A 26,606-nucleotide genomic window follows, 5' to 3' on the forward strand; every position below is an offset into this window, starting at 1 on the left:
ATCAACATTCTAGAGGATTACAACCCCAAATCAGAAAAATCACTGGGATGATATAGATAAATGGAAATGTAAACAAACAAACAAACAAAAAGTTAATTGCAGGCAATCTAAACCCAAGATATTCCATGTTTTGTGTGATCAACTTCCTTTCATGCCCATTCAGAGCTTCATGTTGGGAGTGGAGGACAGAAGGTTTGCGAAATAGGAAAATAGATCAAACCTAAGTTTAGGTTTCCCACGTGCCTTCTGGCAAACTGCAGCTGAAAATTTCCACGTTCTCTTTAAGCATATCCTCCTCTATACCATGTCATCATGAAGCTATACAACTTGTGATGCAACAGATGTTTTTTTGTACTTGTGTGGGAGGTCCTGTGGCTTATATAGCAAAAAGATCATGGTGTTATTGTTAAGGGCCCCTTCACACATAGTGCGAAGTTTGGTCGAATACGGTGAAACAGCGCAGAACAGTTTGAATTATGCGCACCACGAAACGTTGTGCCGATGGGCAGGCATACACGATGCTGGTGCGAAGGTTCATGCTTGCAGGAACACAGCAGCTTTTCCCAGCAGCTTTTGCATCGCGCAGCTGAAAATAAAAAATATATGTCACCCACGGGATTCAAAACTGTGCCTTCCAAAAGCTCTGATTGCCAGTTGGAAACTTTATCAGTGAGCTACCATTGCTGTCCTGTGACAGGTGCTGGAAACTGCCTCATATCAGGAAGCACATGGATGTATTTAAAAAAAATAAAAATGACGTGCCATATAAAAACATTGCATAGTATTAAATCCCTCTCATCAAGCAGGCAATACAAATATGATCCGTCTGTTCCTCTACTGATGACCCATGGTCACTCACGTTGCTACAGTGATATATGTTTTTATTTATGTCCACTTGAAACCAAAAAATAAAAAAATAAAAAACAAACAAAAAAACTGACAATGCCACAAAAAAACTTAGATTCAAGTGCATGAACTAAATACATACTCCTGACATTTAATCACATCTAATTTATCTTAGGGCCCCTTCACACATAGTACGAATAAGTACAACTCAGGGTAACTCGCGCTGATGGGCAGGCGTGCACAATCCCAGTGCGACCGTTCGTGCATGTGACGTGTCTTTTGAGCAGGAAGACAGTGCGAGCAGCTTTACCACATCATGCCGCTGATGTTGTGAAAGTGTAGTGACACGGACCCACAACAGGGGGCGTAAATGAACGGACAATGAAAGAGTCAAATATGAACACTTTACTGTTGTGAAAAGCACAACCAAACACAGCAGATTACAGAATGTGTACAATAGTCAATTAACAAAGGTGACGTGTGGGCAGGCTCGAGGATAGAGGACGTCTGTCCTGAGAAGAACCGGAACCACACGATTTCCTCCGCCACCGAACCTGGAGAATACTGGAGCCGCCAAGTCCCGAAAAACCCCAGGTGGCCACCGTTTCCCGCGTGTCGGATCTGGTACTGCTGGCGAGGAGCAGAGACAATCAGATGTGGGTGTGTGAACACCCGGTAACAACAATGGTGGAAATTCCACCTCCACCTCTCATACAGAAAGTTGGCACGTGCAGTAGTATGTGTACTTATCAAAGGTTTGGAGTGAAGACGTCAGTCCAAACCAAGCCTCCAGCTGCAAGCACTCACAAAAACCTACTGCAAAAATAACACAAGCAAACACTGTCTGTGGTAGACAAAACAATGGCTGAGAACAAATTACCTCCTAAGGTAGACGATATCTCGGCAACGAGGTGGAGATGATGTCTTTATGGAGTGGGATGAAGTGTAGATGGGTGACAGCTGTCAAGAGATAATGAGTGACAGCTGTCACCCCTGGCTGTGTCCGTGGCGGCAGCGCCCTCTCGTGCCTGAAGCCCGCACTTCAGGCAGGGCGCCCTCTGGTGGTGGGCCACCAGTACCTCCTCTTCTGGCGGCCCACACAACAGGACCCCCCCCCCCCCCTCAACGGGCGCCTCCTGGCGCCCGACCAGGCTTATCCGGGTGACGGCGGTAGAAATCGGCCAGGAGGGCCGGATCCAGGATGAAGCTCCTCTTTACCCAGGAGCGTTCTTCGGGTCCATACCCTTCCCAGTCCACCAAATACTGGAACCCCTGGCCCATCTGACGGATGTCCAGGAGCCGGCGCACTGTCCAAGCCGGCTCCCCGTCGATGATCCTGGCAGGAGGCGGCGCCGGTCCGGGAGCACAGAGGGGTGAGGTGTGGTGAGGTTTGATTCTTGACACATGAAAAACCGGGTGGATCTGAGGATTGAGGATTTTGAGGATTTTGTACGGTCCAATGTACCTGTCCTTGAGCTTCGGAGAGTCCACCTGGAGGGGGATGTCCTTTGTGGATAGCCACACCTCCTGCCCGGGCTGGTAAGCAGGGGCCGGGGACCGCCGGCGGTCTGCATGGGTCTTCGCCCTCGTCCGGGCCTTTAACAAGGCAGAACGGGCGGTGTGCCACACCCGACGGCACTTCCGCAGGTGTGCCTGGACCGAGGGCACACCGACCTCTCCCTTCACCACGGGAAACAATGGGGGCTGATACCCCAAACACACCTCAAATGGGGAGAGGCCGGTGGCAGAGGACACCTGGCTGTTATGTGCGTACTCAATCCAGGCCAGATGTTCACTCCAGGCCGTTGGGTGTGCAGACGTCACACAGCGCAGGGCTTGCTCCAATTCCTGATTGGCCCGTTCTGCCTGTCCATTGGTCTGCGGGTGATACCCAGACGAGAGGCTCACAGTGGCCCCCAGTTCCCGGGCAGAAGCTCCTCCAGACGTGTGAGGAAAACTGGGGACCACGATCAGAGACGATGTCGGTAGGTATCCCATGCAGACGGATGACGTGGTGGACCGGGAGGTATGCAGTCTCCTGGGCCGTGGGGAGCTTCGGGAGGGCCACGAAGTGGGCCGCCTTGGAGAATCGGTCCACTATCGTGAAGATGGTCATCATGCCCTGGGATGGCGGGAGGCCCGTGACAAAATCCAGACCGATGTGGGACCAGGGGCGATGAGGCACAGGAAGTGGCTGAAGAAGTCCCTGTGCCTTCTGGTGGTCTGCCTTGCCCCTGGCACAGGTGGTGCAGGCCTGGATATATTCCCGGACGTCGGCCTCCAGGGACGCCCACCAGAAGCGCTGCCGGACCACTGCCACGGTCCTTCACACCCCCGGATGACAGGAGAGCTTAGAACCGTGACAGAAATCCAAGACAGCAGCTCTTGCCTCTGGTGGGACGTAGAGTCTGTTCTTCGGCCCTGTTCCGGGGTCCGGGCTCCGTGCCAGGGCCTCCCGGATGGTCTTCTCCACGTCCCAGGTGAGGGTGGCCACAATAGTGGACTCCGGAATGATGGGCTCCGGTGGATCCGACAGCTCAGTCTTGACTTCATCTTCATGCACCTGGGACAAGGCATCCGATCTCTGGTTCTTGGTCCCGGGCGGTAGGTGATCCGGAAGTCAAAACGCCCGAAGAACAGTGACCAGCGGGCTTGCCTGGGGTTCAGCCGCTTGGCGGTCCTGTTATACTCCAGGTTCCGATGGTCAGTGAAAACCGTGAATGGCACAGACGCTCCCTCCAACAGGTGTCTCCACTCCTCAAGCGCCTCTTTCACCGCAAGGAGTTCTCGATTGCCGAAGTCATAGTTCCGTTCAGCCGGGGTCAACCTGCGGGAAAAATAGGTACACGGGTGAAGGACCTTATCAGTCTCTCTGCTCCGGGATAGCACAGCTCCTATTCCTGAGTCAGAGGCGTCCACTTCAACCACAAACTGGCGGCTAAGGTCGGAAGGGGGAGGGACGGCGCGTGCCCGGCCACGTCCTTCGTCTCGCTCCCGACGGCGTTCCTCTAACCGATTGTCTAACCGTATAACGAGATCAATAAGTCCATCCAAATCCCGTGGTTCGTCCTTAGCTACCAGGTGCTCCTTCAGGACCGACGACAGTCCGTTTATGAAGGCGGCGCGGAGCGCAGCATCATTCCAGCCGGCTCTCGCAGCCGCGATGCGGAAGTCGACTGCATAAGCGGCTGCGCTCCGGCGCCCCTGTCTCATTGACAGCAGCACTGTTGAAGCGGTCTCTCCTCTTTTAGGGTGATCAAAAACCATTTTGAATTCCCTCACAAACTCAGCATACATGAGAAGGAGCCGTGAATTTTGCTCCCAAAAGGCCGTAGCCCAAGCGCGTACCTCACCACGAAGCAAGTTAATGACATAAGCCACCTTACTGGCGTCAGACGCGTACATTACGGGACGTTGTGCAAAGACGAACGAACACTGCATAAGAAAGTCCACGCACGTCTCCACACAACCCCCGTACGGCTCTGGGGGACTTATGTATGCTTCAGGCGAAGGGGGGGGGGGGGGGGGGGGGTCGTGGAACGACCAGTGGAACGTTGATATTCTGCACTGGGTCGGTAGGAGGAGGAGCTGCAGCAGCGCCCTAAGCGCGCGCTTCCACCTGTGTGGTGAGAGCCTCCATCCTGCGATTAAGGATGACGTTTTGCTCGGTCATCAGATCCAACCGAGCAGTAAAGGCGGTGAGGATTTGCTGCAACTCACCAATCACGCCTCCTGCAGACGCCAGTGCATCCTGCTCTCCCATTGGCTGTCCAACAGATGGTTGACGCCCCTCGGGATCCATGACGCTGGCCGAGATATCCTGTTGTGAAAGTGTAGTGACACGGACCCACAACAGGGGGCGTAAATGAACGGACAATGAAAGAGTCAAATATGAACACTTTACTGTTGTGAAAAGCACAACCAAACACAGCAGATTACAGAATGTGTACAATAGTCAATTAACAAAGGTGACGTGTGGGCAGGCTCGAGGATAGAGGACGTCTGTCCTGAGAAGAACCGGAACCACACGATTTCCTCCGCCACCGAACCTGGAGAATACTGGAGCCGCCAAGTCCCGAAAACCCCAGGTGGCCACCGTTTCCGCGTGTCGGATCTGGTACTGCTGGCGAGGAGCAGAGACAATCAGATGTGGGTGTGTGAACACCCGGTAACAACAATGGTGGAAATTCCACCTCCACCTCTCATACAGAAAGTTGGCACGTGCAGTAGTATGTGTACTTATCAAAGGTGCCTGAAGCCCGCACTTCAGGCAGGGCGCCCTCTGGTGGTGGGCCAGCAGTACCTCCTCTTCTGGCGGCCCACACAACAGCTGATGTGGAAAACAATAAAATAAAAACCAGCTATATAATTAGTGAATATCACTGGGTTGACATAAATAATACATAAAAGGGGATGCAATACAGAACCCTGCGGTTAGTTGTTTTATATATTTCCAAGTGACAGCAGGCAGAGACACGTGCCTCACAGAGGAATGTTGTAAGTTCATGTCGTTCCAAACACGGAACGTGTTCTCAAGCTGGGATGTCCAAGAGCAGAGATCTTTACAGCTGTGACCGGACCCCCCCCCCCCCCGTCCGTTCAGTGCCCAGACCAACATGTTACTCTGTGTTATGTGGTCATTCATTTTCGTTAGTGGTTATGTAATTGTGTATGTAGGTATAGTCGTAATTATTCATATAACTGTCCTGGCGGTGGTTTCTGTGTTTGTAACATGTGCACTGAGCTACCATCCAGCTGTCAGTGTGCTGTGATCAGCTGACAGGCCCCTCCCCGTGCTCCCCAGACCTCGCTGTCCCACCCCCATGTGATGAGATCTGTACATAAATATAAGCATTTTATGCAAGTGTGCTCCCCCTCTCCCCCCAACACATCTGGCGTGCCGTGGGGGGGGGGGGGGGGGTGACACACATGCACACATGCGAGACACATGCACCGCATGTGTCGTGGGGCACTTAGACAAATTTCACATCCAGCTCGACAGCGATCATCTGCTGACTGTTTTCATGCTAACAGTGTGAATGGCCACACATTTTCTAAGTGCCAAACAAGCGGTGTTAGATGTTCGTGTGTGTCAGCTGGAATTTGGCCGACACCTGCCACGAGAGGGTTCGATGAGCTCTCCACACTCTGTCTTTCAGCCGCTGGTGTGCGCAAATAATTGTAGCAACAGGTGTACGAGGCATTTTGGAAGCTACGATTTTACACGTTTAGCATACGATTCCTGCTTCATGCGCATTTAATGTGCAATTTGACCAAATTCACACTATGTCTGAAGAGGTCCTTATGAAAAGCCACTTCTAACAGGACTTAGGCCTTGAAATTTATTTCCAATGTAAAAATTTGTGGAATTGGAAACTAGTGTTGGTGGAGATTTGCACTCTGTGACCACGGTGCTCTAGTTGTAACTTTTTTCAGCTTTTCCATTTTTTACCTCAGGAGATCAGACATGGATCTGTATGTTGATTTTGCACAAGTCTGACATCAGATGCTCTTCCTGACACAACTCCACATTACATGGAGAATGGGCATGAGTGGCCTTTAACCGGGAACCTTATGATTTCAAAGCAAGCACACGAACCACTTGGCTACCACGTACCCGATCTACACTCCAATAATAAAACAATGAATTCCAAACATAAAAGTACAACAACAACAATCCACAAAAATCTCAAATTAAAGCGCTAATAATACAGAAAAAGGTGCGACTTATAGTCCGGTGAGACTAAGATATGGTTTTTTCCTTTTCAAGAGGCATTTTTTGACATGTACTCTGTAAAATATGGTATATAGTAATGAATGAAATGAAATTGGCCACATAAAACATGAAATATGAATGAAAAAGAAGACAAAGGATTACTTTTTTAAAATTTTCATATCATCCCAATGGTATCCTTCCTCCTTAATTTTGATATTTGAATCCATCTTGGAAAATGTACTATGTCATCTCCACAGATTGGTCAACCAACCGACAATAATCCTTCTTACCCATGCAGTTGTTGATGAGCTGAGAGGAGCTGGCATTAGCCAGTATCTGCAGTAACAAGCCACAAACTCTGTCCCTGACGGTGATGGGTAAGGATTGAGCTGCTGAGCCACCAGTTGCACTGAACAGCCTGAGCCACACGTAGAGCACTGATGCCTTCAGACCTTCATCTGGGTACAGCAAGGCCAAACACAGGGACTCTAACAAAGGCCCTACAATTTCATAATAGGAGACAGTGGTTTCAACACAGAACAAATAAAAGTTGCAGGTTAAACATACTATTGATGATGTGTGGAAACAATGCAACAACTACAAATAGGAACAGGAATTCAACAAATGAATTCAAATGTATTAGTATGAAGATAGAACCATGTGATTTTACAGTGCATCTGGGTAGAACAAGAGCTAATTTCTATAAAGGCCTTATTTTTCGAGTTTGTTCAACAGGCACTACATCTAAGGTCTGACTTGACAGAATGGTAGAATGGACCTTCAGGAACAATGCCAGGTAGTATGTACAAGCAAATTGTGGTATCAGTAATTTTTTACAGGCCATTGTATAAAAGAGGGGTCAGCGGCGCCTATTTTTCCAACTGTGATCGCAAGTTTAGAAAACTAGTCATATCTCTGTCAATAACTGACCAGTTCTTATAATTTTGGTATCAATGTGTTCATCATTAAATTTACTAACTGATAGAACCTTCTGATTTTATGCAGAGGTGACTGTGACCAGAATATTGCTGCTTATTACAGACAGCGCCATTACTTGAAAGACGCTATGCAAAAATAGTCACAATCTTTAATAAAAATGGCTGTAGAAAAGAAAATTACTGTGCTAACTAAATACGCCCAGTATCACCCAAAAGTGCAATGTTTTAAGGAAAAAATAAGACCAGATATAGCTTCCTATGTGGGTAGTTGATAAAATAGTGAGCATTTCACACATAACACCCTTTTGGTGATTTTTGCAGTATGCTGGGCAAATGGCAGAGTACTGCAGATAATACCAGATAAAGACTTGTCTGGTGATTTCCATGCATTCAGTGCTTGTAACTATTTATAAGCATGTGTTATTGATTAGCCTACAGCATTGAGCCAGCAGGTGAATCCAATAACCACACTCAAAACCACCACACATCCCTATGATTTTGAGCAACAGGACCAAGGCAGAAAATCCTCTTTTCTCCAGGAAAACATTGGTAAGAGTCTTCCCTGATGCCCCATTTTAATAATTACAGTACCCAGTAAAATAAACACTGTCATTTTAGAGATTTAATATCATTCAAATGAGGCAAATCGTGATCAGGTGTTCAGTATTGGTATAATAAATGTACAATAGACTTGCATGCCTTTATGCATTAGGGTTAAGCCACTTTCATGATTATAACTTTTATTATCTATTTCACATTTTGCAGTCTGGTGAAGGTGATGATGAGCTACCCAGTTCCATTCTCTTACCTGTAAAGCGAAGGAAACTTACAAACTTTGAGCAGTGCATTATCTGCCAGAGATCTACTAGGAAACCTCTGAGAAAACCACGTGAGGCCTCCCTAAAGACTTTCAAGTCTGCCCTAGAGTTACGTGAAGATGATGTCTTTGACCGCCTGCAAGCAGACCTGGACCAGCTTGCAAGCTACCCATTCTCTAGTACTCTACATGCTATGAAACCTGCACCAGTACACACAACTTGAAGTTTGTCCAGCGGCAGTAATCTGCTTCGTCCCCTACACCCTCAGAGGGTTCTGATACTGGTGATGGTGGAAAAGAGCCAGACTCAGGAACATCAAGAGTATCACAATCACAAACCTGCCAACTGACTGGTCAAAGTGCATATTCTGCAAAAAGAGAACCCACAAAAGGTGAAGGAACTGGTGAATGCCAGTACTTTTGAGGCAGGAGAGACCATAGAGAAGGCAGCCAAAGACAAGGGTGATGAAGAAATGTTACGGCTGCTCCAAGGTGTCAGCAAAGACTTGATTGCTTGAGATCAGACCACGAGGAGGCAGACACGAGGCTGCTGCTTCATGCTGCACATGCCTCACAAACTCACAGCAGGATTGTGATCCAGTCACCAAATACGGATGTAGCTGTACTCTGCGCCGCACACTTTGACAGCCTGAACTGTGATCAGTTGTGGTTTCGCACTGGTGTCAGACAAATTGAGATACATCCCTGTGCACAGTGTGGCTGCTGAAATGGGTCCAGACCTCTGTGATGCCTTAACAGGCCTACACGCCCTCACAGGGTGTGACTCCAACAGTTCCCTTTGCGGAATTGGGAAGAAGAAGGCTTTCACCATGATTAGCAGGTCTGAAGAGCACCAGCAGAGTGTATCACAGCTGGGGAAAGATGTCACAGTGTCTGAGGATACAGTATCAAGATGTGAAGCATTTGTATGCAGCCTCTACACCAAGGACAGAAAAAACTGGTAGGAAAGTCAATGATGTCAGATACTGGCTTTTTTGTCAGCGGGGCCAGAGAAATGAGGGCTTGCCTCCAACATCAGACAGTCTTCTGCAGCACATCAAGCAAGCCAGTTATCAGGCACTGGTATGGAGGCAAGCACTGGTGCCTGTGCAAGACATGCCACCACCTGAGGACCATGGCTGGATCTTGGCAGATGACTCCTTGACGCCTGGAACCAGCACCCCGTGGACTGGTGGAGATCACAATATGCAAATGCAGGAAGTCTTTGTGCAGCAGAAGGGACTGCACATGCAAGAAAAATGAACTTTCCTGCACTTAAGCCTGTGGATGTATGGCTGGGGAAGACTGTAAGAATCCGAGGACTCTGGCACCACTAATTGTTGAGGATGAAGATGACGAAGATGATGACTGAACTTAAGGGACGATCTGAGTTACTCACTACATAGCCTTTCATGTTAACACACAGAGACCTTGCTGGAACAGCTTGTTAAAGGTGTGAATCATAAAGCAACAAAGGTGAACTTGACATTGTAAAATGTAACAGCGGATTTATAACCATTGTTCATGTTGTGAAAGTGTAGGAACACGGACCCACAACAGGGGGCGCAAATGAACGGACAATGGAGGAAGTCAAATAACAACACTTTACTGTTGTGAATAAGCACAACAAACACAACAGATTACAATAATAGACAAAGAAGTCAATTCACAAAATGTGTCACGTGGGCAGGCTCGAAGATAAGAGACGTCTGTCCAAAGCAGAACCGGAACCACACGATTTCCTCCGCCACCGAACCCCGGGAATACTGGAGCCGCCAAGTCCCGAACTCCCAGGTGGCCACTGCCTCCACGTGTCGGATCTGGTACTGCTGGCGAGGAACAAAAACAGTTAAATGTGGGTGCGTTTGCACCCAGCAACACGTATGGCGGGAAAACCACCTCCACCTCTCGTCGGAAGAAATGTCTGCTATTCAACGCACAAAAGTAACAAAGTGTTAATGTCAAAAAGACAACACAGTCGGCTGAGTACTGTACCTCCTAGGTAGAGCGATATCTCGGCAAAGAGGTGGAGATGTCGTCTTGCTGATATACCACTGCTGATCAGATGATTGGTGACAGCTGTCGTAAGTGATAAGTGACAGCTGTCACCCCGGCTGCTCCTGTGAGGCGGCAGCGCCCTCTGGTGCCTGGAGCCCGCACTCCAGGCAGGGCGCCCTCTGGTGGTGGTGGGCCAGCAGTACCTCCTCTTCAGCGGCCCACACAACAGTTCAGTTAGCCAAGTATCTGGTTTCTGTGTGTATTGTGACTCTGAGTGCATAAAAAAACTATCAAAAGGTATGATTTGGCATGTGTAAAATAACTTTAGTGTCATGAAAATATAACAGACAATCAAAAGGTAAGATGTCATTTAAATGCCCTCTGTCCTAGCCGAGTTGCCCCAAAAGTCAGGAAAATCATGAACATGGTATAGGTAGTAAAATAAACGCAACTCCTTCAAATTTTCACCTAGGAAGCCATAATTGGTGTTAATTTTTTCATAAAACAATGCACTTCAGCTAATACTAGGCTCATGTGGCTAAAACACAGTTTCTTTTCTATATGAAGTCTTATTAAATTTATTACTATTTTTCCAGAGCGTCTTCAATATTATGCCGCTGTCCGTAATAAGCTGCAATATTCTGGTCAGTCACCTCTACATAAAATCAGAAGGTTCTAACAGTTAGTAAATTTAATAATGAACACACTGATACCAAATTTATGAGAATTGGTCCATTATTGATAGAGATATGGCTAGTTTTCTAAACTCACAATCACAGTTGGAAAAACAAGCGCCACTGACCCCTCTTTTATAAAATGGCCTGTAGAAAATTACTGATATTTCTGTGTAGGCTCTCAGTTGTCCAGGTGGTTTCCATAGTAGAGAAGCTTGAATCTTCGACTGGACTGGGTTGCTTGACGTGAGGACGTTTCGCTTCAAATCACAGAAGCTTCCCCAACTTTAACTTAGTCGCCAGTGGACCTCAGTCTGCAGTTCATCTCCACCTGAAAGACACTAACCACACGTTTGAGGACAAGGAAGTTAAAATCTTAGCCAGAGAGAAGAAATGGTTTGAGAGAGGTGTCAAGGAAGCATTCTTTGTAAAACAGTTGAAACCCAGCCTTAACCAGGAGGCGGGTCTCAGACACGCTTTGTCCCCTGTTTACAATGGGGTACTCAGGTCTAAGCAGTTTCAGTCTTTTGTTCATGGTAATGAGTCATTCACTTCATCAAGAGAGTCGTCAAGGGAGCCATCAGGGGAGGCTTCCATCCCATCATTAGGAGAGTGCACAATAGGTGCTAATTAGAGCTATTGTTTAGTCACTAGCCTATAGCAGTCGGCCTCTCGGTAGGAGGGGTCTGGTTAGGTTAAAAACTCCAGCTTTTGTTGGCTTCTGGTTTATTCTTCTCTACAAGAGTCAAGACAGAAGTCAGACTACCAGAGCAAGAATTTTAGCTGAGGAAGCTTCTGTGATTTGAAGCGAAACGTCCATTTTGGGGGGTCCCTGCTCCTGTACTAGGGAGGTATTCACAGCACTTTACTTTTTCCACATTTTGTTATGTTACAGCCTTATTCTAAAATGATTTTTTGTTCTCAAAATTCTATGCACAATGCCCCATAATAACAACGTGAAAACCACTTTTTCAGATTTTTGCAAATTTATTAAAATTATAAAATAATAATAATAATAAAATCACATTTACATATTCACAGCCTTTGCCATGAAGCTCAAAATTGAACTCAGGTGCATTCTGTTTCCACTGATGATCCTTGAGATGTTACGACAATGGAGTCCACCTGAGGTAAATTTAATTGATTGTACTTGATTTGGAAAGACACACACCTGTCTCCATATAAGGTCCCACAGTTGACAGTGTATGTCAAAGCACAAACCAAACATGAAGTCAAAGGAATTGTTTGTAGACTTCCGAGACAGGATTGTCTCGAGGCACAAATCTGGGGAAGGATACAGAAACATTTCTGCTGCTTTGAAGGTCCCAATGAGCACAGTGGCAATCCATCAATCAGACCTGTATGGTAGAGTCGCCAGACGGAAGTCACTCCTTAGTAAAAGGCACATGGCAGCCCGCTTGGAGTTTGCCTAAAGGCACTTGAAGGACTGTCAGACCATGGGAAACAAAATTCTCTGGTCTGATGAGACGAAGATTGAACTCTTTGGCGTGAATGCCAGAAGTCATGTTTGGAGGAAACCAGGCACCATCCCTACAGTGAAGCATGGTGGTTGCAGCATCATACTGTGGTGATGTGTTTCAGTGGCAGGAACTGGGAGACTAGTCAGGATTGAGGGAAAGATTAATGCAACAATGTACAGAGACATCCTGGATGAAAACCTGCTCCAGCGTGGTCTTGACCTCAGACTGGGGCAACAGTTAATCTATCAGCAGGACAGTGACTCTAAGCACAGAGCCAAGATATCAAAGGAGTGACTTCAGGACAACTCTGTGAATGTTCTTGAGTGGCCCAGCCAGAGCCCAGACCTGAATTCAACTGAACATCTCTGGAGAGATCTGAAAATGGCTGTGCACCGACGCTCCCCATCCACCCTGATGGAGCTTGAGAGGTGCTGCAAAGAGGAATGCACAAAACTGCCCAAAGATAGGTGCACCAAGCTTGTGGCATCATATTCAAGAAGACTTGAGACTGTAATTGCTGCCAAAGATGCATCAACAAAGTACTGAGCAAAGGATGTGAATACTTATGTGCTTATGATTTCTTAGTTTTTTTTTTTAATTTTTAATAAATTTGCAACAACAACAACAAAAAAACACAAACACAAACTTTTTTCATGTTGTCATCATGGGGTGCTGAGAGTAGAATTTTGAGGGAAAAAATGAATTTTATCCATTTTTGAATAAAGCTGTAACATAACAAATTGTGGAAAAAGTGAAGCCTGTGAATACTTTCCAGATGCACTGTATGTTTTCAAGAGAGATAAATAATGTAGCTGTGTGTATGTGTATGTGTTTGGGTGAGGGTGAAGGAAACTGACAACCAAGATAAAGATACCCGGAGGAGATGTTGTAAATATTAAGAGAAACGCACATAAACAAACAGTGACAAGACTAGTGAGACAGCAATGTGGAAGGAGATTGAACCACTGGGAAAAAAGTGCATTTGTCTTTCAATGCCTCTTCAGCTATGACAAACAACAGCAGAATCAGTCGATGGGTAAATTGCAATGAAATGAAAGCGCTGAAGATGAGCTGTTCAGTACAGTGGAGTGATGTGAAGAAGTCAGCCAGGAGATTAAAATTACATAGGAATGTGAGTCTGTGCTTTGAGGATGACAGACAGAAGCTACAGACTGCAAGGTATGATAGAGATAATGAATGGGATGTGGAAAAAAAGGGATTCTCTTGCTGTTAACTGGACATCAGCTGAATGCGTAAAGATATAACTCCTTTACAACAAGGTTCCTGCACAGTTTTGTTCAAACGTACATGAACATGAATCCTTAGGGAAGGAACATTAATTACTGCTGCATGTTTGCCATCTGGTTGATTATATTTGTCAAGGCAGAATGTTAATATATGAGGCAGCTCTCAAGGTTACATTCTGTAATCTCTTGTGATCTAGTTATCAGTGCAGTTCCCTCATTTCTGCAGCAGAGTAATTTTCAGGGATTCTGAAAAGTTGTAGCCATAAAAAAATCTGCCACATCTAAAATGGATCCCTCTGAATGACGGTATCAAGCTGTAGATCTAAAAGTGTAAATTATGTGTGCCTTTTACACAGTGTGACTTTCACCGAGAGGTTACTTGCGGTATTTTCAAACACGAAACCAGGGCATCAAATAAGGGGCAAACTGATGACAAAGGTTCTGAAAGGTGCTTTAGAGAGGGGGGGGGGGGGATCCACTGTGTAAACGATTAACTCAGTAGAGAGAAGGGAAGAGCTAAACATTTTGAGATTCACACAAAGAAAGGAACAGAAAGAAAACCAAGTTAAGAAAACAAATATTGTTACTGTGTATTACAGAAAGTTCATACAAATGCAATTCACAGTTAATATACGAGTATACTGAAGAAATACAGACACAGCATCAAAATAAATCAGATGATGACAGTAAATAATATACCGGTAACCACCCGAGTATACAAAAACACTTTTAAAATAGAACTGAATTGGGACAGCATATATCGGTTCTTAGGTATTATAACTCTACATATGCCAATTTATTCATTTATTTATTTTTTTAGCATTTGCCAAGGAACTTATGTTTTCAGTGCTGTTTGTCTGTTTTTTTGATATTTACTCATTTTGAAATGGGTAAGACAAGATATTTAATGTTCAAACTGATAAACTTTATTGTTTTTGTGCAAATGTTTGCTCATTTTGAAATGGATGCCTGCAACACATTTCAAAAAAGCTGGGACAGTGGTATGTTTACCACTGTGTTACATCACCTTTCCTTCTAACAACACTCAATTAGCGTTTGGGAACTGAGGACACTAATTGAAGCTTTGTAGGTGGAATTCTTTCCCAATCTTGCTTGATGTACGACTTCAGTTGTTCAACAGTCTGGGGTCTCCGTTGTTGTATTTTGCACTTCATAATGCGCCACACATTTTCAATGGGTGACAGGTCTGGACTGCAGGCAGGCCAGTCTAGTATCCACACTCTTTTACTACAAAGCCATGCATGTAACATGTGCAGAATGTGGCTTGGCATTGTCTTGCTGAAATACGCAGGGACGTCCCTGAAAAAGATGTTGCTTGGATGGCAGCATGTGTTGCTCTAAAACTTGGATGCATCTTTGAGCATTGATTTGGCCATCACAGATGTGTAAGCTGTGCATGCCATGGGCACTAACACCCCCCGTACCATGACAGATGCTGGCTTTTGAACTTTGTGCTGGTAACAATCTGGATGGTCTTTTTCCTCTTGTGCCCGGAGGACTCAACGTCTATGATTTCCAAAAACAATTTGAATTGTGCACTCATCAGACCACAGCACGCTTTTCCACTTTGCATCTGTCCATTTCAAATGTGCTCGGGCCCAGAGAAGGCGGCGGCGTTTCTGTATGTTGTTGATGTATGGCTTTCAATTTGCATGGTAGAGTTTTAACTTGCACTTGTAGATGTAGCGACGAAATGTGTTAACTGACAATAGTTTTCTGAAATGTTCCTGAGTCCACGTGGTACTATCCTTTACACAATGTCAGTTTTTAATGCCGTGCCGCCTGAGGGATCGAAGGTCACGGGCACTGGATGTTGGTTTTCGGCCTTGGAATCAAGGAAATTTTATTGTCATATGCACAGAACAGAAGAGCATCTTCCCTGCACAATGAAATGTGGCTACTGCATTTAACCCATCCTATTTGCCAGTAGGAGCAGAGGTCGCCATTAGGCGCCCGGGGACCAGCTCCAGATGTACATCCCTGCCTTGGTCAACAGCAGGGCTGAGCAAACCAACACCGACCCATAACAAACAACACACACAACACATAGGCCGGCCCGGTACATAAAACATATATATGAAAGCAAAACACAAGGGAAAAGGAGAAGAAAAAAAAAAACCCCTCATAGCTGCTGCATTACACAGCGGCAATGAGGAAAAAAAAAAATCCCATCACCACAAAAAACAATAATCACAGAGACAAAACAAGGACACAGGACGACAACCGAGATTTGAAAGGACCAGTTTATCAAAACACTCCGGAAGGCAGCCAGTTCCGCGCCGTCAACGGCCTTGTCTGACAGTCTGGAGGGGGAAGGGAACAGCCCTGTGCAGTCTGAGAAAGTCCTGGACAGTCCTAACACAGTTCACGTCAGAGCTGGAGAAGCTGAGGGGAGGGGGGAAGACCAGGGAGCGAGGCTTAAGTGTTGTTCTTCTGAGGAGGTTCTTATCACAGCGACCTTGAAGTGCAGCTGTATTTGGGGAAGCCAAATGACTAGCCAGATTAACAGACGCCTGAAAGATTCCACAGTTCTGAGAACAGAGTGGCTCTCAATGCTTCTGAATGTAGAATGTGGTCTTCACAGACGGTCATAGCGGGTTTCCAGGGCTGCGATCTTCCTCGAGATGTCCTCCAACGCGCGGTTAACCCCCGCCAACTGCGCAGCCACTGCCTTCCCAATCGAATCAATCATATAGGGCAGCTTGGAACGACCAATCAAAGCTGCTTCCACTTTCTTGATTTTCCGGTAAACCAGCAGAGTGCCCGCACCACACATCAGAAAGCCGGTCACCACCAAGCCGAATATGTACACATCTTCGACGTCCTCCACAGAAAGCATGTAAAGGCACATGACCTGCCATCTCCTCCACGAGTCCATCACATAACCCATCACATGCGTCCCAGCAGGACAGGTCAGGTCCTCCGCTCCCGAGTGTCTTGTAGAAAAAATAGTGTCAATTGCGTTCAGAGACCACTTTAACAAATCCATTTTTGTCGTTTCCAGAAGAGCAAAGCTGCAGCCTCACAGACAACACGCCACAAAAGCAGGAAAGATAAGGAGGGAGGGAGAGGAGAAAAGTGCGTCCGTCTCAGTCGAGTGCAAGCTGGCAAAATGCCAGCTTGCAAAATTGCCGCTTATGTGTAGAAAGTTCTCCAGATGCTCTGAATTTTCTGATTATATAATGGACTGTAGATGATGGAATCCCTAAATTCCTTGCAACTGAACGTTGAGAAGCATTATTCTTAAACTGTTGGACTATTTTTTTCATGCAGTTGTTCACAAAGTGGTGATGCTCGCCCCATCTTTGCTTGTGAATGGCTGAGACTTTTGGGGATGCTCCTTTTATACCCGATCATGACACTCATAATTAGTGTCCTCAGTTCTCAAACACTTATTGAGTGTTGTTAGAAGGAATGGTGATGTAACACAGTGGTAAACATACCACTGTCCCAACTTTTTTGAAACGTGTTGCAGGCATCCATTTCAAAATTACCAAATATTTGCACAAAAACAATAAAATTTATCAGTTTGAACATGAAATATCTTGTCTTTGTGGTGTATTCAATTGAATATAGGTTGAAGAGGATTTGCAAATCATTGTATTCTGCTTTATTTACATTTTACACAACGTCCGAACTTCACTGGAATTGGGGTTGTAATAACAACACAATGTGACAGTCAAAGGACAAGACTTGTGGAAGACTACAGTTTAATGAGGCACTGATGAAGAAAGCACCCATAATAACAGAGGAGGCAACACTAAAGATGGAAGAACACGAAAGAGCGGACAGGCAGAGAGATAAGTAAGGGAGAAAACAGAGAGAACAGTGTAGGAGAGCTGAGCCCAGCTGCTCTGTGAAGCACATCAAACCCAGTGTGAGCTAGAAGAGACTCCCAAACATGTTTGATTAAAACAAATTGTATGACGCATCCAAGATGAAAGGCAGGCATAGAGTAGTGTGTACGAAGCCGGCAGCAAGGAGGTAAATAAGATCTCAACTAGCAGGAAGAATATATGAAGAACTGAGACAATGGAAAGTTTTTAAAGCAAGTACGGAAAAATGGGAACATTTTAAAGCCTTTTAACACAAGATAGACATGAAAAAAGTAATTTCAGATCTCAGAAGCTAAGCAGTGCGGTACCTGGTTAGTATTTGGATGGGAGACCTCTTTGGAACACTGGAGTTGCGTCAGGAAGGGCATCCGTCATAAAACATGTGACAAATATCAATGTGAATCTGGCTCTGGCGACCCCGAACAATGCAGGAGCAGCCTAATGGACAACTTTCCTTTTTCAAGATCACAAAAAATTGCATTCATGTTGGGATTATTTGCTTCATTATTGTGATTATTATTTGTTGATTTACCCTCATTGCTTCAGCCTCAAACCTCTCCTACAGTCCTAGTAAGAATTACTGACACCCCTGATTTTTAACCACAGAACTGAAAATATGTTCAGAAAATAAACACAAATGAACATATATTGTACAATCAGTACATTTCGGAAGCTGTCCAAAGAAACTGAATGACAACAACAAAACAAAATGTTCCATATTCTTGATGTCGGCACTACATCACTTCGGCGAAGTGTCCAATCCGAAGGCGAGAATTCATACTTCCGCGACTGACCGCTCTGTGAAAAACTGCTTGGGCTCTATGCTGTTCTATTGAAATCAGCTGGTTTACTTTTGTTTCTAGCATGCTTCCATCAGCCAGCTATCATTGCCTGGAACGATGAGATTTATACACCAAGCTGACCTGAAATGAACCATTAAAATGACTTTATTGATGAGTCTGACCCCTTTGAAAAGTGACCAAATTACATGTATTTGTATTGAGTTTGCCGATGTTTTCACAAACAAAACGCACCCCTAGAGGTTAAATGCCCAGATGACCAACCTCAAAAATACATATACATAAACATATAAGGTCAGGCTGCACAATGCCTCATCCACCACACCAGGGAACTAGGTTGGGTCCTGGATGACAATGATCCAGGCACACATATAAACATTTCCAAGTCACTAAATATGTCTTGGTCTTCACTGACAGCAATTATTAACAAATGGAAACTATATTGAACTATATAATAAATATGTGTAAAGTAGACAATTCCTAAAAATGACTGATCATGCAAAACTTGTGAGGAAAGCCACCAAAACACATGATAACTCTGAGTTATAGGCTTCTGTGGCTCTTTCATAGTGGAGTAGAACAAAAAAAACTTTCTTAAAAAGATGATGTGAAATTTCAGCTAGTTCAAGGTGTGATTTAGATTTTCTTTTTATTTCACTATTCTACCATAGAGCTGTGACTGATGATGCAACACACAAAGGTTAGACTATAGACAATGTCTCCATTCACAGGCAGAGAATAATAACCCTTAATATTTAATAATAGTCAATTATTCTTAAAACAATCTGTTTTTTATTATAATCCTTGCAAGCACCTTTCCCAGTACAGAAATCAGTGTATTTTCACGACAGTTACCGCAACCCAGATGATCATCTTCCCTTTCAGAGCACTAAAAGTCCTTTGTTCCAGTTAGTAGGGAGGACACTTCTCTCCCAGATCAAAATAAAGATTGTTTGCAATGCTAGGAGAACAACAGCTCAACCCGCCTGGAGGTAGAGGTGTTCACTTCCAATACTGCAGATTCCTGGAGCTGTTTCACTGCCTCTGATCTCACCAACATTTGGTGGTTCACAGTTGACCGGAGAATCAGTCACAACACTGGCACTGGAGACCTCTAACTTCCCAGCAAAGGCTCAGTCTTACACAACTACTCAAAGTAGTCAGCCCAATGGGATAATACAGCAGAGGCCATGGCAGGAACAAGGTATATGTTTAGAGGAATGAGGTACAACCTCAACTCCGATGAAGTTGGGACGTTCTGTAAAATGTAAATAAAAACAGAATACAATGATTTGCAAATCCTCTTCAACCTATATTCATCTGAATACACCACAAAGACAAGATATTTAATGTTCAAACTGATAAACTTTATTGTTTTTGTGCAAATGTTTGCTCATTTTGAAATGGATGCCTGCAACACATTTCAAAAAAGCTGGGACAGTGGTATGTTTACCACTGTGTTACATCACCTTTCCTTCTAACAACACTCAATAAGCGTTTGGGACCTGAGGACACTAATTGTTGAAGCTTTGTAGGTGGAATTCTTTCCCATTCTTGCTTGATGTATGATTTTAGTTGTTCAACAGCCTGGGGTCTCCACTGTCGTATTTTGCGCTTCATAATGCGCCACACATTTTCAATGGGCGACAGGTCTGGACTGAAGGCAGGCCAGTCTAATACCCGCACTCAATTACTCCAAAGCCACCCTGTTATAACACGTGCAGAATGTGGCTTGGCATTGTGTTGCTGAAATAAGCAGGGATGTCCCTGAAAAAGATGTTGCTTGGATGGCAGCATGTGTTGCTCCAAAACCTGGATGTACCTTTCAGCATTGATGGTGCCATCAAAAATGTGTAAGTTGCCCATGTCATGGGCACTAACACACCCCCATATCATCACAGATGCTGGCTTTTGAACTTTGCGCTGATAACAGTCTGGATGGTCTGTTTCCTCTTTTGTCCAATGGACACAACGTCCATGATTTCCAAAAACAATTTGAAACGTGGACTCATCAGACCACAGCACACTTTTCCACTTTGCGTCTGTCCATTTCAAATGAGCTCAGGCCCAGACAAGGTGGCGGCATTTCTGTATGTTGTTGATGTATGGCTTTCACTTTGCATGGTAGAGTTTTAACTTGCACTTGTACATGTAGCGACAAACTGTGTTAACTGACAATGGCTTTCTGAAGTGTTCCTGAGCCCACGTGGTAAGATCCTTTACACAATGATGTCAGTTTTTAATGCGTGCCGCATGAGGGATCAAAGGTCATGGGCATTCAGTGTTGGTTTTTGGCCTTGCCACTTACGTGTAGAAAGTTCTCCAGATTCTCTGAATTTTCTGATTATATCATGGACTGTAGATGACGGAATCTCTAAATTCCTTGCAATTGAAAGTTGAGAAACATTGTTCTTAAACTGTTGGACTATTTTTCCACGCAGTTGTTCACAAAGTGGTGATCCTCACCCCATCTTTACTTGTGAGCAGCTAAGACTTTTGGGAATGCTCCTTTTATACCCAATCATGACACTCACAATTAGTGTCCTCAGTTCCTAAATGCTTATTGAGTGTTGTTAGAAGGAAAGGTGATGTAACACAGTGGTAAACATACCACTGTCCCAGCTTTTTTGAAACTTGTTGCAGGCATCCATTTCAAAATGAGCAAATATTTGCACAAAAACAATAATTTTTATCAGTTTGAATATTAAATATCTTTTCTTTGTGGTGTATTCAATTGAATATAGGTTGAAGAGGATTTGCAAATCATTATATTCTGTTTTTATTTACATTTTACACAACATCCCAACTTCATTGGAATTGGGGTTGTACTTTGATTCCTCAGAAAGCAGGCTCAATAGATCAGAGATGGTGAATCATGGGATCACAGATTCCTGTAACCAGTGCCTCTTTGTGCACTCTCTTGCCACCATAGCCCACTTACTCAGATCTCTGTACTGTCTAATATGTATTATGATAAAGCCGTGCACTACAATTCCTCAGGCTGTCATTCAGAGTTCTCTTTGTTATAAAACACTCTTATGGGCATTGGCAACTGACCAACTAACCTCATTAGCTCTGGACTGGTAAATTCTTCTGTCCAAAGTAGTCTGAGATAAGATAAGGCTAGGAAAAAGTTGGATGAATTGCTAGATAGGGTTCACACAATAACTTAACTATTACTTATTCCGTTTGAGACAATGAAGTCAAGTCTGGGAGCATGCGCTGATGCTGCGCTTTGACGCATCCACAATGCCACAGAACCACCTTGGTTCCTGGATGGAAACCACTCAGATGGTCCATTCCCACATCTCTAAAATAACCATCTACCTGCTGCAGCTAGTGAAGCATGGGTCCCCTTGGCCTTCTCCAGCTACTGGGGTTCTCAACACTCAGGCACCTGTGTGCTGGATCATGCACAGAGAAATGGGCCATATGGACAAAATGTCGTAGCTGACGCAGTCTCACAATGCAATTCATCCTTGTTTCTCCTCGTAACCACTCATTTGATACAAAGTCATTCCACTGGCAAGCAAGGATCCTACTGAAGAGACCTAGTGTCAAAGACATCCAGTCGCTGCCTTAGGTCACTGGTCAGCGTCCAAGTCTCGCAACCATATAGCCAGAAAGACAGCACCAGGACCCTAAAGACTTGAACCTTTGTTCACCTGCATAGTTGTTGGCATCTCCAAACACCTCTGTCCAATGACCTCATGACTCCACAAGCTCTTCTCAAGCGCCTCACAATCTTAAAGACAGAGGACCCAGAGACATGCATGTCACTGCTGAGATAAGTGACATAGTCCTGACATGATGGTAATCCAATAACTGAAAACTAGTTTCATATGAAATAGTACCTGAACAAAAATATTAAAGATTGCTGTGGTCTAAGAACAAATAATACTGACAGACTTTTATACACTAAAAACTCACTTCACTCCGACTCATTTAAATGAAACGCCCTGATGATTGTGTCTCTCCTCCAGTTTTTGCCCTTTGCACTGGCACAAAAATACCAAACTTCGCAAAGTGGATTTCAACATCTGGAAAATTCAATTCATCACAGTGTTGTTTCACCTGCATAAGAATAGGAATAGAGTTTAATAATCCTTTCTTGGAAATCTGACCTCTGCAAACAAGTTGTCAATTTATGGGATGCTTGTGCCAGTGCTCTCATTCCTTGTCTTACTTTTAATCTTTGTCTCCTTCTCTCTTCCCCTGTTTCTCATTAATGTTTCATCTTCCCTCCACTGCTTCCTTATTTCATCTGCTCGTCACTGAGGAGCTGAGGGAGTAAGACACCAGCATGAACAGATGAGAGTGGGAGGTGGTAAAAGAGGAACAGAGAGGGAGAGTGAGAGACAAACAGGCCATGAAAGGAGAAGGTGTGATTAAAATAATGTAAAAGGATTAATCATTTAAGAGAGAGAGAATCCGAGAGAGGTGCGTTGAGGACTGTGAGCTCTTGTTGTCATCGCAGTGCTGTTGCTGTTAGTCTAAACAGTCCCAAGACTCACTGAGTGACAGGCCATACAGTCAATAGTGGTAGCCTGCATCTTGCATCAGCATCAAAATAACCCACAACTACCAGCAGCTGCTCAGGGGAGCTTGTAAAGCTCATGAAAATACATGGATGGTAGACACATGAAGCAAAGCAAAAAAAAACTATGACGCCTATTTATTTGGCATAAGTACCTACCCTAGTCAAAGACCCAGACATGACATACACCCTGTATGGAAGCTGCCAAAACAGTTTTAATGTGCTTTACCACACTGTTTACAAATCTCCCAGGTGTACAGCTAATGGCCCAGTCACATGGCACACGACGATTCCTGAATGAAGGGAAAAAGTAAAAAACATCACAATTCGTTGAGAAAAGGTGGACGAAAGAGCTTTTATCACCGAACAGTCTGCGAAGCAAGAGCGCAAAAGAGACGAAAGAGGAAATTACCACCAGCTGATCACTGATCCACAACGTGAATTCTTCCTTCCAGAACAGCTCTTTATATAATCATTTTGATTCATCTGCCTGTTGCCACATGTACAGAAGGACTGGATTATCATTCCTACACTTATATTGTTATATTTAATACAAAATAATAATCAGCGCACGCAGGAGCTCCTGCTGCCGCTGATGCTGCATTCAAGTACTGTCGGAATTTACACAAATTTTTTGTTGTTTCAAATTCAACAGTTGCTTGTGGCAAAATAATTCATTCTATCCACACAAAAGATGAATTCTGGCCTATGTAAGGTGCCTGAGCCCATTGAAGCTGCCCCCCCACACAGATAAAAAAATCCAAGCAAGCAGGCTGAGTTTGGCCTGTAATTTCCAACGGTACGTGAAGCAACAGCAGCCTCAGCGCTCACAAACCGGCTTCTGCGTTGTGTGAAAACGTGCAGCTGCTCCAACAAAGTCAAATTAAACAATAACGTGAGAAAAACTAAACAAACGATTAAAAACGTTAAGAACGACAGCAAAACGAGACACAGACGAATTGAGGTTTTCGTTGCCCTTCGTTCAAATTTTTCAACAGTTTAAAAATCCTGACGAAGCGCCCGCTGCAGGAACGAGGCTGCGCAAAGGTTAAACGATGTCAACGACAGTCAACGAAAGTCCAGATTTCTTGTTTCGTCAGGGCCTCATCACCCTTCGTTAAGTGCCGTGTGACTGGGCCTTAAATCAAGATCTGGGGACTATAGGCTTACAAATTGCACATGTTCAAATTCTTCAAAGCAGTCAATAACCCTCTGTCTGTCCTTGGTCTGGAACACGTATGTGGACCCAAACCACAAACTTATTTTTATTAAGCATCACACTTGAATGAAAACTTATCAATGTATATCCCGTCAAGTCAAGTGTGGGGGCATAAGCTGGTGACCCATGTCACTGTTTCTACCACACTACAAAACTGCCTTGGTTCCCAGAGGGCAACCACCCAGGAAACCACAAGACACGCGTGTCAGGCAGAAAATGCGCGTGTGTGACTGGACGCACCTGACCAGTAGATGTGGACATGATCAGAGCACACTGCTTCTCATTCATGTCATTTCATGACTGTATATCAGTGACCATGGGTCATCAGCAGAGGAACAGATGGATCATATTTGTATTGCTCACTTGATAAATACAGGGTTTTTTATATGGTGTGGGATTTAAATTTTTCTTTGTAATACTTCCATGCCCTTCCTGATATGAGGCAGCTTTCAAAGAACAGCTCTGTAGCTCAGTGGTAAAGTCTGTGGGAATCAGAGGTTTTGAAAGGTGTGAGTTTGCGTCCCGAGTGGTGTTTTTTTTTATTTTTATTATTATTATTATTATTATTCCTCATAAGCGCGCAATGTGGTCCCACATGTACCAGCTGGTTTTTAATTTTTTATTTATTCCACATAAGCGGCGCAATGTGGTTCCACACGTACTAGCTGATTTTTAATTCTTCCACATAAGCAATACCATGTGGTGCACCTGACACTGTTCCTGCTCAACAGACACCAGCACTTGCACAATCTCTCACACCAGGTTTGTACACGCCTGCCCGTCGGCACGATGTTTCGTGCGCTAATTTCAAACTGTTTCGCGCTGTTTCGTCATTTTTGTCCAAACTTAGCACTACGTGTGAAGGGGCCATTAATTTTGCCCTTAAATCCCTTAATATGCACAAAATCCTCATTTACATACTGCTGTCTAAATTACATTACCAGCTGTATCAATTGCACAGCTTGTCTTAGTAAATCACTCTCAAAACTGTCTCCACCTCAATGTGCAAAGGTTTGGACTGCCCACGCAATTTAGCACTTGTTATCTGGGATCTCAGTAAATGAGGCCCTTAGTCTTGATCCAGGAGAATTGCAAACTTAGACAATCTGATTTCTCACTCTGCTAGTCATATGCTGCAACCCATCAAAGATCACATCATTTTCAATAAAGTCAAGGTCAGTAAACATTTCCTCATCAACAAAAGCATCTAAGCCACTGGTTTCCACAACCACACTCAGCACCCAGTACATTTCCTTGTCCCCATTATTCAGTTTTTGGTTTTCCACATGTTTCAATTTTCAGGATGTGCTTTTATGAAACTGGAAATGAAAATTGGCTACACAGACTGAATTTTACATACAGATGTGGTGTGGTTATTGAATGGAGCTGGAATATAAACTGTTCATAACAGCTAGAAAGACAAAAATGAGAAAGTTTGGGGAAAGAAAATACTGTAATTGTTTCATTTTAGTGTTCAAAATGAGAGAAAGTGGAACAGGGGTACAGCGTGTTGAAAAGTAAAGTGGACATATTAGAACTGTTTCTTTGCAGGTGGGGTGTAATTGAAAAGGTCAGAATAGGCCGACAAAAAATAAAGTATAAATATTGAAATATGAAGAGAAAGCAGCTGTATAATATTTGTTTCATATTTATCTTACATTCAAGGTGAACTTTATTATTAATAATGCATTCCTGGCTTGAAGCTTCCGTCTGTTTAATGTTTTGTCCCCCCATGGCACAGTAAAGATGGTCATGAATGATGTGACATAAGAAGAAGCATCCAAGTCCTGAAGTGATCTGTCTCATGTGTCAAACGTGTCATCCTCATCTTTTAGATAACTTCACCCATATCAATTTCCAACTTCAGTGTCCGGTACAGAACAACAAGTCTGCATTTAATAAAGATACGGCCTACTGTCCAACAACACTTCATCAAGATAACAGTGGCTGGAACTTTAGTTTAAAGACTGCTCTGTACAGTGTTGCCTTTTATACAGTCCCAACCAGCCTGCTATCCTTCCCTCTGATCCCTTTTATGTTAAATTAGATTTTCTGTCCCAGAATTACATAGTATTTAGTTAATGACAGGCCCAAGTTTTCACTTAGTTTTGTGAAAATTGTTAATTCATCTAGCAATGTTGTGTATCATTATAATATGAAAGGGAAAAAAGAGGCAAAAAAAAAAAAACACTAAACATCCATGGCAAAAATAATAAAAACAGTTTCATGTGCTAAAAGAGATGACCAACTCCATAAGAGGTGCGACTGTCAGAGAGTAGTTGGAGATGCAAATTTGTGAGCACACGAGAGTGAACGACAAATTGCAGTTGGTATCTCACTGAATTGGTAATAATTGCACGTTGGCTGAATGTCAGCCAAATATTGCACAGACTTGTGGCAAAAATGTTCGCATAGATATTGTGTGAGTGCCACCTGAAATGCGCAGCACTCTTGTGAATGTCAAGTGCAGCCTTCA

General features: G+C 44.2%; 1 protein-coding gene across 1 annotated transcript in view; it reads right to left on the minus strand.

Moving 5' to 3' along the window:
* LOC117527330 (meiosis inhibitor protein 1) overlaps positions 1-26,606 on the minus strand; it is a 176,069-nt gene that overhangs the window by 131,004 nt on the left and 18,459 nt on the right. The window contains exon 6 of the mRNA XM_034189645.1: positions 6,853-7,062. Coding sequence (XP_034045536.1) covers positions 6,853-7,062 — 210 coding nt within the window. The remainder of the gene's footprint in view (positions 1-6,852; positions 7,063-26,606) is intronic.

This window comes from Thalassophryne amazonica, chromosome 16 (genome assembly GCF_902500255.1).
Source record: "Thalassophryne amazonica chromosome 16, fThaAma1.1, whole genome shotgun sequence".
Classification (NCBI taxonomy): domain Eukaryota; kingdom Metazoa; phylum Chordata; class Actinopteri; order Batrachoidiformes; family Batrachoididae; genus Thalassophryne; species Thalassophryne amazonica.